This window comes from Macaca nemestrina, chromosome 18 (assembly GCF_043159975.1).
Source record: "Macaca nemestrina isolate mMacNem1 chromosome 18, mMacNem.hap1, whole genome shotgun sequence".
NCBI lineage: Eukaryota > Metazoa > Chordata > Mammalia > Primates > Cercopithecidae > Macaca > Macaca nemestrina.
The window spans coordinates 12,361,058-12,374,875 of NC_092142.1; the positions used below are offsets into that span (position 1 = coordinate 12,361,058).

Here is a 13,818-nt window from a genome sequence, read left to right on the forward strand (position 1 = left end):
TTCTTTTTTTTTTTGAGAGGGAGTCTCTCTCTGTTACCCAGGCTAGAGTGCGGTGGCAGGATCTCGGCTCACTGCAACCTCTGCCTCCTGGGTTCAAGCAATTCTCCTGTTTCAGCCTCCCCAGTAGCTGGGACTAAAGGAGCACGCCACCATGCCTGGCTAATTTTTATATTTTTAGTAGAGATGGGATTTCACTATGTTGGCCAGGCTGGTCTAGAACTTCTGATCTCAGGAGATCCATCCACTTTGGCCTCCCAAAGTGTTGGGATTACAGGCATGAGTCACCGCGTCCGGCCTAGGAGCCATATCTTTTTCTTTTTTGTTTTTCAGTGGGGCGATCTCCGCTCACTGAAAGCTCCGCCTCCCGGGTTCACGCCATTCTCCTGCCTCAGCCTCTCGAGTAGCTGGGACCACAAGCGCCCGCCACCACGCCCGGCCAATTTTTTGTATTTTTAGTAGAGACGGGGTATCACCGTGTTAGCCAGGATGGTCTCGATCTCCTGACCTTGTGATCCGCCCGCCTCGGCCTCCCAAAGTGCTGGGATTACAGGCGTCAGACACCACGCCCGGCCGGGGCCATATCTTAAAACCTAATTCAGATCGTGTCACTCCTCTGTTTGAATCCTTTTTTTTTTCTTTTTTCTTTTTTTTGTAGAGAACGGCGTCTCGCTATGTTGCCCAGGCTGCTCTCGAACTCCTGGCCTCAAGCGATCCGCCCGCCTCGGCCCTCCCAACTTCTGAGATTACAGATGTGAGCCACAGCGCTCGGTCTCTGCTTGCATTTTTGCAATAGCCTCCTATTCCCCGACCTTCCTAGAGTTAGGCAGAAAACCCCAAACTCCTTCCTCTGGCCTGCAAGGCCCTCCCTCCACCTCTTCAATTTCCTCCCTCTCACCACCCTTTTCTCACTCACCCTCTCGAACTCCTGGACTCAGGTGATCCTCCCGCCTCGGCCTGCCAAAGTGTTGGGATTAGAGGCGTGAGCCACCGCACCAGGCCTGTTTTCTCACTCATCCCCTCGCTCCGGTCAACTCCTCCAGGCAGGGGCCTGGCAATTGCACCTCCTTATGGAACGCTGTCGCTGGCGATCTTCCCAGGCTGGTTTCGTCTCATCACCCAGGTCTGAGCTCAAAAGTCGTCTCCTTAGAGAGGCCCTCCGGGATTGCCCATCTGCCTGTGATCACGCTTTGTCCCGTTACTCTCTTTTTATTTCCTTTCCTGCTCGTATCCCTCTCTGGGACAAAGTCGCCCACCACTCGTGGCTTTCTTCTCTATCTGTTGCCCCGACAGGAGTGGGAACCTCAGGAGGGCAGGGGAGGCGTCTTGGGGACTTGGGGACAGTGACACCTCCTCGCGGGGTCTCGGGTCCACCCAGAGTCCCCAGCCCGCGTCGCCTCTGCACCGCTCTTCACACCAAGTCCCGCAACCTGGACCTGCGCGGTTGTTTACGTTCCGGGTCGGCGGGCGGGGCCTTGTCAGCGGTCAGGCTCTGCTTCCGGGGCGGGGCGGCTGGGGCGGGGCTCCTGTCTCCCGGCCTGTCTGGAGCTCGGCGGCCGCAGAGGCGGCAGCGGCGGCGGCGCGGCGCAGGCACCGGCCCGGGGAGCGGCATCATGAGCGGTGAGTGGCGACCCCGCCGCTGTCACCCGCCCTGGCCGCCCCGGCTCCCGCCGCTGCAGCTGCACACTCCGGTCCCTGGGTCCCCGCGCCCCACTCCCTCGCAGACCCCCGCCCAGTCGCTCCCTTTTCCAGACCCCTCGTCCCCAGGACTCCCGGCTCCTGGCCCCTGCTCACCTGCGGGTCTCTGATCTCCCGTCGCCGGGCACTCCTGGTCTCCTGATTCTTGTCCATCCATAAAAACCAGCTCCTAAACCGCTGTCCCCAGTCGTCCCAGTCCTGCGACCCCTTTGCCTAGTGTCCAGACCCCCAGTTCTGAGACCTCCCAGGTCTCAGTCTCTCCTGACTCCTAGACCTGCTGCGTCCCAGCTGCAGTTCCCGGGCCTCCATCCCCAGTCATCCCCGCTACCCAGGCCCCTGGTCTCCAGTCCCTGCGGTTTCCATACAGGCAGAGTCTTTTTGGACACTTAGTTTGCTGACCCCACTATCCCCGTGTCCCAGGAGCTCCTGGTCCCCAGAGGAGCTCACTTCTCCAACCCCTTTGTCTTCCCCATCCCTCTCATCCCTCCCACCCGTGTTCCCAGTGCTTTGCTCTTCCCATCACCAGTTCTTCCCAGTTACCCACTCAGCTTCCCTGTCGGGTCCTGGCTTTTACATTTCGATGATCCTTGCATATTCCATCCTTTTCCATGTCTTATCCTGGCTCATCATTATCTTTTAAGATCTCTCTTGCCTTGTCCTGCAGCCCTTCCCTTCTTGTCCCGTGCCCAGCCCATCTGGGGACCGTCACTTCGTCCTTGCTCTTCCCAGTGCAAACTTCTTCCTCTCACCATCGAGGGGCTGGTATTGGTGGGGATGCTGGAAGTGAGAGGGAGGTGGGTGTGGACAGCTCATCCTCAATGTTTTCTGAAGTTTAGTCCCTTGACTCTACCCTCCTTTCCTCTGAGGAGTCTTATTGGTGTTGTGGTGCTAAGTCATTCCTGGGTGTTGTATGTGGAGATGGGAGTGACTCAGGGAAGCCTCTCAGCTCTCCCCTGACTGTCTGTCCAGCCACTCTGGGATCTGGATTTATTTAGGAAGCCCCGCCTATCCTCCTAGTGCCTGTTTCTCCCTCACGGTGGAATTGTTTCTGAGGAATCCCTGCATCCAGCCCTCCTGGCCGTTGTCTTCCACTCAGGCATTTCTGGAGGTTGAGCGAGGAGCAAGGCCAAGGGATACCGCTGTCTTCAATGTTAACTTTTAAAGTTATCTCTGTGGATCTTTTTTGTTGTTTGTTTGTTTGTTTAAACAAGTGATGTGCCTTTTGTGTTTGTTATTCAAAGGCAAGATTTGTGAAATGGACAGTCCTAATAATGAGGGGGCTGATGAGGGGGAGTTTCCTGGGAGATAATCCACCTTTGGTTGCCAAATCAAATGATTTTAAGCCTAAGTATGGTTTCTGATTTGTGAATATTAGTAATACCACAATAAAGACGTTATGAGCTGGCTTCCATCAGGAAGTGAGGTAGGTTGGTATAAGTGCAGGTCCTGAAGCCAGACTTCCTGGGTTCAAATCTTGGCCCTGCTATATAAAGCTGTGTGATTTAAGAGTAAGTTACTTGACCATTCTGGGAGTCCCAGCAAAATGAGGATACGTAGTAGTACCCGTCTCCTAGACTTGTAATGACTGAGTAACATTCATCAGGTAAAGTGACTGGTACTGTGTGTATCACGAGGTTCACTGTCCGAATCTCAGAGCTGTCTGCTGTTGTTTCTGTAAGGGCTCATGTGGGGTAGGAGTGGGATTGTTTTTGCCTAGTTATGAGAGACATAACTCTCATTTAGGCTGGGACTAGGCACTCTCTGAAAATCTTTTCCTTTTAATGTGACCAAGGAGTCTTTGCCACAAGCTCACATTTCTGGACCCCTTTCATTCTACTTTTAGCACAAGAGAAAATGAAATTGATAAGCCAATAGAAATTGGTCAGTTTATCTTTCAAGGAGAAATAATATGAAAACTCTGGTGGTGTGCATCTGTAATCCCAGCTACTTCGGAGGCTGAGGCAGGAGAATCGCTTAAACCCGGGTGCCAGAGGTTGCAGTGAGCCAAGATCAAGCCACTGCACTCCAGCCTGGGCAACAGAGCAAGACTTTGTCTCAAAAAAAAAAAAAAAAAAAAGAAAACTCAGCAAATTTTAAAATAAAAAATCATTACGTCTGCTGGACATGATGGCTCACACCTGTAATCTCAGCACTTTGGGAGGCAGATGCAGGCGGGTCACTTGAGGTCACGAGTTCGAGACCAGCCTGGCCAACATGGTGAAACCTTGTGTCTACTCAAAATACAAAAATTAACAGCGCATAATGGCAGGTGCCTGTAATCCCGGCTACTCGGGAGGCTGAGGGATGAGAATCTGTTGAACCCAGGAGGTGGAGTTTGCAGCGAGCCATGATCATGTCACTGCACTCCAGCCTGCGCAACAGAGTGGGACTCAGTTTAAAAAAAAAAAAAAAAAAAAAAATTATATCTAAAGCCAAACAAATTAGAAAAGGAAACCAACAAATGACTTTTTAGGAAAAAGCATTAAGGATGAAAACCTTCGTTTGGAAACATTGTAATTGAGGCAGAAAAAGTGGTCTGTGAAGATGTAAGGGGAAGTCCAGCCGTATATTTTAATTGTTTCTTGAGAATGCAGTTGAAAGTGGGTTTCCCCACTTCTGGGGTTGATAACTGGTACATGATAAAATAAAGTGGCACGGAAATATTTCCTCTTTCTTCTGTCCCTCACTTATAATGTTTTATTTATTTATTTTATTTTATTTATGTTTTAGAGACGGAGTCATGCTCTGTCACCCAGGCTGGAGTGCAGTGGCACGATCTTAGCTTACTGCAACCTTCATCTCCTGGGTTTGAGCAATTCTCCTGCCTCAGGCTCCTGAGTAGCTGGGACTACAGATGTGCACCACCATGCCCGGCTGATTTTTGTATTTTTAGTAGAGATGGAGTTTCGCCCTGTTGGCCTGGCTGGTCTCGAACTCCTGGCTTCATGTGATCCACTCTCGAACTCCTGGCTTCATGTGATCCACCTGCCTCAGACCCGCAAAGTGCTGGGATTACAGGCATGAGCTACCGCACCCCGGCCTTAACATTTTCTAATATAGTGTATTTTAAAACCTCAGAATCTAAGTAAGGTTTAAACAGTGCACATTGGTTTGTCTTTTAAATCTTTTAGGTCTCTCCCTCACCTCCTTTTTATTTTATTTTTATTTTTTATTTTTTGGTATTTTCAGTACCGTGCAAATATCACCATAGTTAATTTCACAACATTTTAATTACCTCAGAAAGAAACTTTGTACCCATTAGCAGTCATTCATCTTTCCCCCTCCCCTCAGCCCCTGGGAACCACTCATCTACTTTCTGTCTCTGGATGTGCCCGTTGTGGGTATTTCATATAAATGAAATCATACAATATGTGCCCTCTCGTATCTGGCTTTTTTCACTTGGTATAATTTTCCTGAGGTTAAACCATGTTATAGCATATATCTGTACTTCATTCCTTTTTGTGGCCAAATTATATTCCTTTATGTGGGTATCATACATTTTGTTTATTCATGCATCAAAAATGGGCATTTGAGTTGTTTCTACTTTTTAGCTGTTTTGAATAATGCTGCTATGAACATTCACACACAAGTGTTTGCGGGGGCAAGTCTCTTCCTTTCTCTTGGGCATGTATGGAAGAGTGGAATTGCAGGGTCATATAGTAACTGTGGTTAACCATTTGAAGAACTGTGTCAGACTGGTTTTCAAAGTGGCTGCACCATTTTAAATTCTCACCAGCAGCATATGAGGGTTCTGTTTCTCCACACCTTCCCCAATAGTCTTTTTAATAATAGACATTCTAGTGGGTGTGAAGTGATATTTCTTTGTAGTTTTGATTTGCATTTCCTTAGCGACTAGTGATGTTGAGCATCTTATCTTGTGCTTATTGACCAATTGTGTATTCTCCTTGGAGAAATGTCTATTCAAATCCTTTGGCCATTTTAACATTAGGCTGTCTTTTTATTGCTGATCTGTAAGAATCCTCTGTAATTTCTAGATACAAGTCCCATATCAGGTTTATTGTTTACAAAATTTTTCTCCCCCTCCATGGTTTGTCTCTTCATTTTCATTTTCTTTTCTTTTCTTTTTTTTTTTTTTGATTTGGAGTCTTGCTCTATCACCCAGGCTGGAGTACTGGAGTGCAGTGAGCAATCTTGGCTCACTGCAACCTCTGCCTCCCGGGTTCAAGTGATTCTCCTGTCTCAGCCTCTGGAGTAGCTGGGACTGCAGGTGCACTGCCCCACACCCAGCTAATTTTTTTGTAGTTTTAGTAGACATGGGGTTTCGCCATGTTGACCGGGCTGGTCTCGAATTCCTGGCCTCAAGTGATCATCCTACCTTGGCCTCCCAAAGTGTTGGGATTACAGGCATGAGCCACCGCGCCTGGCCAATTTTTGTATTATTAGTATTGATGGGGTTTTACCATGTTGGCTAGCTGGTCTCGAGCTCCTGACCTCAAGTGATCTGCCTACCTCAGCCTCCCAAAGTGCTGGGATTACAGGCCTGAGTCACTGTGCCTGGGCTCTTTTCACTTTCTTGATGGTGTTTTTTGAAGCAGGGAGTCTTTTTTTAAACTACAGGCTGCCCTTTAGTCTCTCTCCTTTTTCCTCTTGCAGTTGTTGTTGAAGGAAACAGTTATTTATCCCAAGGATCCTTTGCAGGTCTCTGCTGATTGCATCCTTTTGGTGTGGCATAAAGTGTTTTTCAGTCTCTTGTGTGTGCTAGAAATTGGTAATTAGAGTCTGCTGTATTTTTGAGTTGAAAATGTTTGAGTAGAGTCAGAGGCTAGATGGGTGCAAAGCTGAATACATTAAGTACAAATAACCAGGAAGTGGAAGGGCCCTAGGTAATATATACACAAGATAAATGGGTATCATGAGGCCAGAAACAACTAAGATGACCATTAATTGGGGAGTAGGTAAACCTAGTGTGCTGTGGTCAACTGATGGAAAGCCTCAGAAATGTTAAAAGCAGTGATACAGATTCATACACATGACCGTGGCAGTATCTCAATGTTAATGTTCTGTAAGAAAAGCAGGGTGGGTCTGGCGTGATTGCTCATGCCTGTAATCTCAGCACTTTGGGAGGCCCAGGTGGGAGGATTGCTTGAGTCCAGAAGTTAGAGACCAGTCTGGGTAACATAGCGAGATCTCATCTCAATTAAAAAAAAAAAAAAAAAAAAAAGCAGAGTGTAGAATTATACCTAAAATATATACCTTGGTCCAAATTAAAACATACACAAGACAATATTTATGGATTCTTATATGTATGTAGAACTAAAAAAATTATCAGGAAGAAAGATGTCTGCAGACATGTAGGGGTGGTTACTGTAGGATGGTGGCCACAATTTGTTTCTTTTTCTTTAGAGAACCCAGTAGATGGGAATACCTGATTGCCCACTTCTTCAGACTATGTAAGGAATGCTGATTTTCAGATACGTGTTTGCTGTTACTGGGAAAGTAGAGCTTGTAGAGCCAGAAAGTCATTATTATATTCAAGTTTTGTCTTCTGTAAGTCTTGATTCTTAAGTTCCTAGATGCTCATTAACATCAGTGTTTTTTAAGGAGACACTGAGATTTCCATTTGAAGGGTGAGGAAAGCCAGGCCCACAGTGATCAAATAATTTGTGTAACAGATAAGCTCAAAGATTCGTCACATATCAGAATTTTGAGCTTAATGGGTAATTTACTGCTGTTTCTTGCCTGATATTGATGTATATTTTGGCAGCTTTGTATTAAAAAAATTTTTTTTAAATTAACAAATACTTTTTTGAGACAGATTCTCACTGTGTTGTCCAGGCTGGAGTACAGTGCCGTAATGTTGGCTCACTGCAACCTCTGCCTCCTGGGCTCCGGTGATTCTTGTGCCTCAGCCTCCCGAGCAGCTGGGATTACGGGTGCGCGCCACCACGCCTGGCTAATTTTTTATATTTTTAGTAGAGATGGGTTTTGCCATGTAGCCCAGGTTGGTCTCAAAATTCTGAGCTCAGGTTATCCACCTGCCTCGGCCTCCCAAAGTGCTAGGATTACAGGCGTGAGCCACGGCACCTGGTCTACTTTTTTTTTTTTTTTTTTTTTTTTGGTGGAGATGGGTCTTACCGCGTTGCCCAGGTTTATCTGGTACTCCTGGCCTTAAGCCATCCTGTCTCAACCTTCTGAAGTGCTGAGATTATAGTCGTAAGCCACTGTGCCCGGCTGCTCTTTCTTAGTTTTCTGGAATGTTGAAGGTCACAGTTTTCTCCTTGGCACTGACTGGGCCCTCTCCAGCAGTGGCTTGTACTTAGAATAAGGAATCAGCTGAAATGAATGAAAGAATGAATGAAAAAAGAATCTTTGTGGTTTTCATTCAAAGTAGAAAGTGATGCTATCAACATTTCCCCCCCTCGTGAAGGCACTGGATTGATCTATGATGGTGGAATGCAAGAAGTACATGTTCCACCATCAGCAAACAGTTGATCCCCACCTGCGATGGACTAGGTCCTACTGGTGTTGGTTCTCCTGCTTCCTGGTTGCTTGACTCCAGGTAACTGATAGGAACTCAAATGCTTAGAGCTCTTAAAATGTGGAACTAAAATCCAAGATTTTATAGATTTCTCTAACTTGTGGCAATGTGAGCCTAGTTCCAGATAAAGCACCTTCCATCTGCCACTGTCTTGTCTATACATAGGCCATATATTTGCAGTGGGGGTGATATCACCCCCAAGGGGTTGAACACTGGTTCTCAGGAGAGAAAAAAAACTTACTTGGATGTAGAAAGCACAGATAGGCATATAGTACATATGTACATTGTATCTGTGGTATGACTTTTTCATGGACAGGATGATTAGCAAAAAAGTGTCTAAAAAGTATCCTTGAGGGCAAGAATGAAACAGATTGAGCAGGACACAGTGGCTCACACCTGTAATTCCAGCACTTTGGGAGGCTAAGCTGGGAGGATCACTTGAGCCCAGGAGTTTGAGACCAGCCTGGGCAACATAGCGGGACCCCGTCTGTGTACACACACACATACACACACACACACACACACACACACACACACAGTAGCTGGGTGTAATGGTGCATACCCATGGTCCTAGCCACTCGGGAGGCTGAGGTGGGAGGATCACTTGAGCCTGGGAGGTTGAGGCTACAGTGAGCCGTGAAAGTACCATTGCACTCCAGCCTGGGTGACAGAGCCAGACCCTCAGACCCTGTCTCAAAAAAAAAAAAAAAAAAAAAAAAATTGAGAAATACTGATACAGGCTGCAGTAATTTTTTTATTATCATACAACTTTGCATCTTGCTTTCTTGCTTTTCACCATTAACATTTCAGGACAAAACTTTACCACATTGCTCCATGGATTCCCTATTGATCACTTTTATGGACTGTACAGTCCATCTTTCATCCACCACTTTGCATGTCGTACAACTTTTAACTATCGATTTTAGTTGTGGAAACTTAGCCTATCTTCCTCTCTCCCTCTAGCCTCTCCTCCCTCTCTCCCTCTCTCTTTCCCTTCCTCCCTTTCTTCTTCTCTTTCCTCCCTTTCTTTTTCTTTTGAGACAGGATGTTGCTCTGTTGCCCAGGCTGGAGTGCAGTGGTGGTACAATTATAGCTCATAGCAGCCTTGACCTCCTGGGCTCAAGTGATCCTCCCACCTCAGCCTCCTGAGTATCTGGGACTAAAGGTACAACACCACACCCGTCTAACTTTTTAATTTGGTGTAGAGACAGGGTCTCACTATATTGCCCAGGCTGATCTTGAACTCCGGACCTCAAGTGATCTTCCTGTTTCAGCCTCCCAAAGTGCCAGGATTACAGGTGTGATCCACTATACCTGGCTTTCCTTCTTTCTTTTTGTTTCAAAGTAATGATGCAGTGAACATTTTTTTTTTTCAAGGTAGTTTTCCATCCTTTAGATTATGTCTTTAGGGTGATTTTCCAAAAGTAGCATTGACATCGAAGAGTTTATCACTTTTGATGCCTTTTTTTTTGGCACATAATTAAACTCAGTTGGATTGATTTTTCCAAAGCGGTTACACTAAATTCAAATGCTGCCAGTAAGCATGAGGGCTCTGGTGGAAGCAGAGGTTGGCCAGAAATTCGGGGTTCAACATTCAGCAAACACTGGATGATAATTTGGTATATCCTCTATCACTTATCAAAAGGTTGTTACCATTGGGGTCTGTTGAAGCAAAAGGAATGAATGTACCAGATTTTGTTGGGATCGTGCTGAGTGTGTTAGCCAGGACTCTTTTCAGTGGAATGTGACAGAAGCTGATCAAACTGATTTCAGCAACATGGGAATGTATGGTGTCTTATAGGGCTGGCTTTGAGCTTAGCTGGATCCACGTGGTAAAGGACTATCAGGACTATCTGTCTGGCTGTCAACTCGGCTTTCCTCTCTGTGGGCTTCATCCACAGGCAGCCGCTCCTCCACGGAGGTGAGAGAGCCACCAGTAGCTCTTGGACCTCATCCTCCAACCCGGCAATACCCGAGCACAAAGTGAGCTGCTTTCCCTAGTGCTCTAGCCAGAGTCCTGGGGCGGACCCACCAGAGTCGGGCTGGCCACGTGGTCATCCTGCGACCCATCGCTGTGACGGTGGTTGGCCAGGTCTGGACCATAAGTCTAGTCTGGAGCCTGTGGCTGGGAGTCCATCCGACTAAATTGTCTGGATGGAGGATGAACTTCAGGGAAAGGGCTGCTGTAATTTTGGATGGGATGGTTAGGAATGTGATGTGGCAACAGAGGCTTCATGAGGCAGGTGGCTCCTAGGTTTTCTTCCTGAGCAGCTAAAAGGGGTGGGAATTGCCTTATCTTTTATTTTTTTTTTTTTGAGTTGGAGTCTCGCTCTGTAACCCAGGCTGGACTGTAGTGGCATGATCTTTGCCCACTGCAACCTCTGTCTCCCACGTTCAAGCGATTCTCCCGCCTCAAGCGCCACCATGCCTGGCTCATTATTGTATTTTTAGTAGAGATGGGGTTTCACTATGTTGGCCAGGCTGGTCTCAAACTCCTGACCTCAGGTGATTCACTGGCCTCAGGCTCCCAGAGTGCTGGGTTGACAGGCGTGAGCCACCGCGTCTAACCAGAATTGCCTTTTCCTGAGGTGGGAGAGCCTGTAGGGGAGCAGGTTGGGTGGGGGCTGAGCACTTTGAAGCCTGCAAGGGCAGTGAGGACTCTTTTCCTTGCCCTGACATTTTGCTGTCTGGGAGCCCTTCAGAGACCTGGCACTAGTGTCTCCTCTGCCCACCCAGGCAGTACCCCGCTTCCTCCGAGGAGGGAATCTTGCCCACTCCATCTCATTTTTCTTTGCTTGCATCTGTGTTTCTTGGAATCGCTTTTTCCTCCTACAACTTAAAAAAAAAAAAAAAAGCAAAAACCCAAAACGACATTAAAGACTATTGTGAAAACAAAATATACCTTTAAATATACATTCTTGGCACATTTAATATTTAAATTTGTAGGTATTCCACTTCTGCCTTTGTTCAGAGCATACACTATATATGTATTTGCATAATTGCATTGTATCTACGTTTGAATGAGCGTTTCTGCTTAGATGATAGCACTTATCCACGTTCCTTATCTTCAAAATTCTTTGAAAAGGCAGCATAACATTCCACCAAATTGATGTGCCGCAGCTATTTAACCCCTCTCCCATTGCAAAAGACAGTCAATTCCATTTGTGGTGTTCTTGGTAGGCGTTTCCTGTGAAGGGCCAGATAGTAAATATTTTCTGCTTTGTGGGCCATCTGGTCTCAGCCTCAAGTATTCATCTCTGCTGTCGTAGCATGAAGGCAGCCACAGACCATGGGTAAATGAAAGGACGTGGCTATGTTCCAATAAAACTTTATTTAGAGAAAGTCAGCAGCTGGATTTGGCTTGGGGGCTATAGTTGACTGACCCCTATACTAGGACACTACAGTAAAAATCTTCGTGCCCTTTGATGCTCAGGAAGTCATTGTGTTATTGTGGAAAAGCTTTGGATGCAGACAAGCTCTGGATTTAACTCCCTGTTGAAGAACTTGGGCAGTTTTTGTTTTCTGTCTTATTTTTTTGAGACAGGGTCTCACTGTGTCACCCAGGCTGGAGTGCAGTGGTACAGTCATAGCTCACTGCAGCCTCAACCTCCTGGGCTCAAGTGATCCTTCCTCCTCAGCTCCCCAAGAGGCTGGGACTACAGGTGTGTGCCACCCTGCCCGGCTAATTTTTTTTTGTTTTTGAATTTTCATGGAGACGAGGCCTCACTATGTTGCCTAGGCTGGTCTCAAACTCCTGAGCCCAAGCAGCCCTCCCTCCTTGGCGTCCCAAAGTGCTGGAGTTATAAGCGTGAGCCACTGTGCCAGCCCGGGCAGAATTTTGAACTTCTCTGACTCTTACTCTTTTTTTTTTTTTTTTGAGACAGAGTCTCGCTCTGTCACCCAGGCTGGAGTGCAGCGGCTTAATCGCTGCAACCTCTGCCTCCCGGGTTCAAGTAATCCTCCCACCTCAGCCTCCCCAGTAGCTGGGACTACAGGTGCGTGCCACCACGCCCAGCTAGTTTTTGTATTATTAGTAGAGACGGAGTTTCACCATGTTAGCCAGGCTGGTCTTGAACTCCTGGCCTTGTGATCTGCTTGCCTCAGCCTCCCAAAGTGCTGGGATTACAGGCGTGAGCCACCACGCCTGACTCTGACTCTTACTCTTAATTCCCTTATCAGAAAATGGAAATTAAAGCAAGTAATGAATGTATAGTGCCTTTCTCAGGACCTGGAACATAGAGGACCAGGTGAAATTGTTATTTGTATCTTTTCTCATTTCCCCTGTTCCTTTTTAGCTTAATTTCTAAGGTGTCAAAAGGGATTTTGATTTTTTTTGTAGCTTTTGATATGCATTGCCACATCGCTTTTCAGTACTTCCTGCACCCATAAATTGTTACCAGTGGTGTGTACTTGATTTATCATAGGTTTACTGGCATTGGGGAATTTCACCTTAAATGTTTCTTGGAGGCTAGGTACGGTAGCTCATGCCTGTAATCCCAGCACTTTGGGAGGCCGAGGTGGGTGGATCATCTGAGGTCAGAAGTTTGAGACCAGCCTGAACAACATGGTGAAACCCCATCTCTACTAAAAGTACAAAAATTAGGTGGATGTAGTAGTGGGTGCCTGTAATCCCAGCTACGCAGGAGACTGAGGCAGGAGAATCACTTGAACCCGGGAGGCAGACGTTGCAGTGAGCCAAGATCATGCCACTGTACTCCAGCCTGGGCGAGACTGAGACTCCATCTCAAAAAAAAAAAAAAAGTTTCTTAGTTAATTTGTAGTTATATAATGGGGCCTTGTGGTAGTTATTAGTAAGCATATAATTGCATTTCTCCAACCAGGAGGGAAGATATTCTTTCTTTCTTTTTTGAGATAGGACCTTGCTCTGTCACTTAGGCTGGAGTGCAATGGTGTGATCAGTGCTTACTGCAGCGTTGACCTATAGGCTCAAGTGATCCTCCAGCCTCAGTCTCCCTCATAGCTTGGACTACAGGTGTGTGCCACCACACACAGCTAATTTTTAGAAAAAACTTTTTTTTTTTTTTAGACAGAGTCTTGCTCTGTTGCCCAGTGCAGTGGTGCAATCTCTGCTCACTGCAAGCGCCGCCTCCTGGGTTCACGCCATTCTCCTGCCTCAACCTCTCGAGTAGCTGGGAGTACAGGCACCCGCCACCACGCCCAGCTAATTTTTTTTTGTATTTTTAATAGAGACGGGGTTTCACCGTGTTTGCCAGGATGGTCTCGATCTTCTGACCTTGTGATCTGCCCGCCTTGGCCTCCCAAAGTGCTGGGATTACAGGTGTGAGCCACAACGCCCGGCCAGTTAAAAAAAACTTTTTGTAGGGACGGTGTTTCACTGTGTTACGCAGGCTGGTCTCAAACTCCTAGGCGCAAGCAATTCTCTTACCTCTACCTCCCAAAATTCCAAGATTACAGGTGTGAGCCACCATGCTTGGCCTCTTGTCTCTTTAAAGTTTTTGCACATTGCCATGTTAGTGTTTTTTTTTTTTTTTTTTTTCTACAGCAAGAACTGGTGAACTGGGTTGGCCTCCTGTTTTGCAAATAAAGTTTTATTGGAACAAAGCCATATCTATTCATTTACTATTGTCTGTGGTTTCTTTCAG

The 13,818-nt window shown here is 46.7% G+C and overlaps 1 protein-coding gene across 4 annotated transcripts in view; it reads left to right on the forward strand.

Annotated features, from left to right (window-relative positions):
* The first annotated feature begins 1,516 nt into the window (after positions 1-1,516).
* LOC105467916 (sorting nexin 29) overlaps positions 1,517-13,818 on the forward strand; it is a 590,024-nt gene continuing 577,722 nt past the window's right edge. For 3 of the 4 annotated variants that reach the window (XR_011616096.1, XM_071083656.1, XM_071083659.1), the window contains exon 1: positions 1,517-1,617. Coding sequence is in view for 3 of the 4 variants with exons in the window: in XM_071083656.1 (XP_070939757.1) it covers positions 1,611-1,617 (7 nt within the window). In the remaining variant the exon portion in view is untranslated. The remainder of the gene's footprint in view (positions 1,618-13,818) is intronic. The other variant, XM_071083660.1, reaches the window with a different exon arrangement.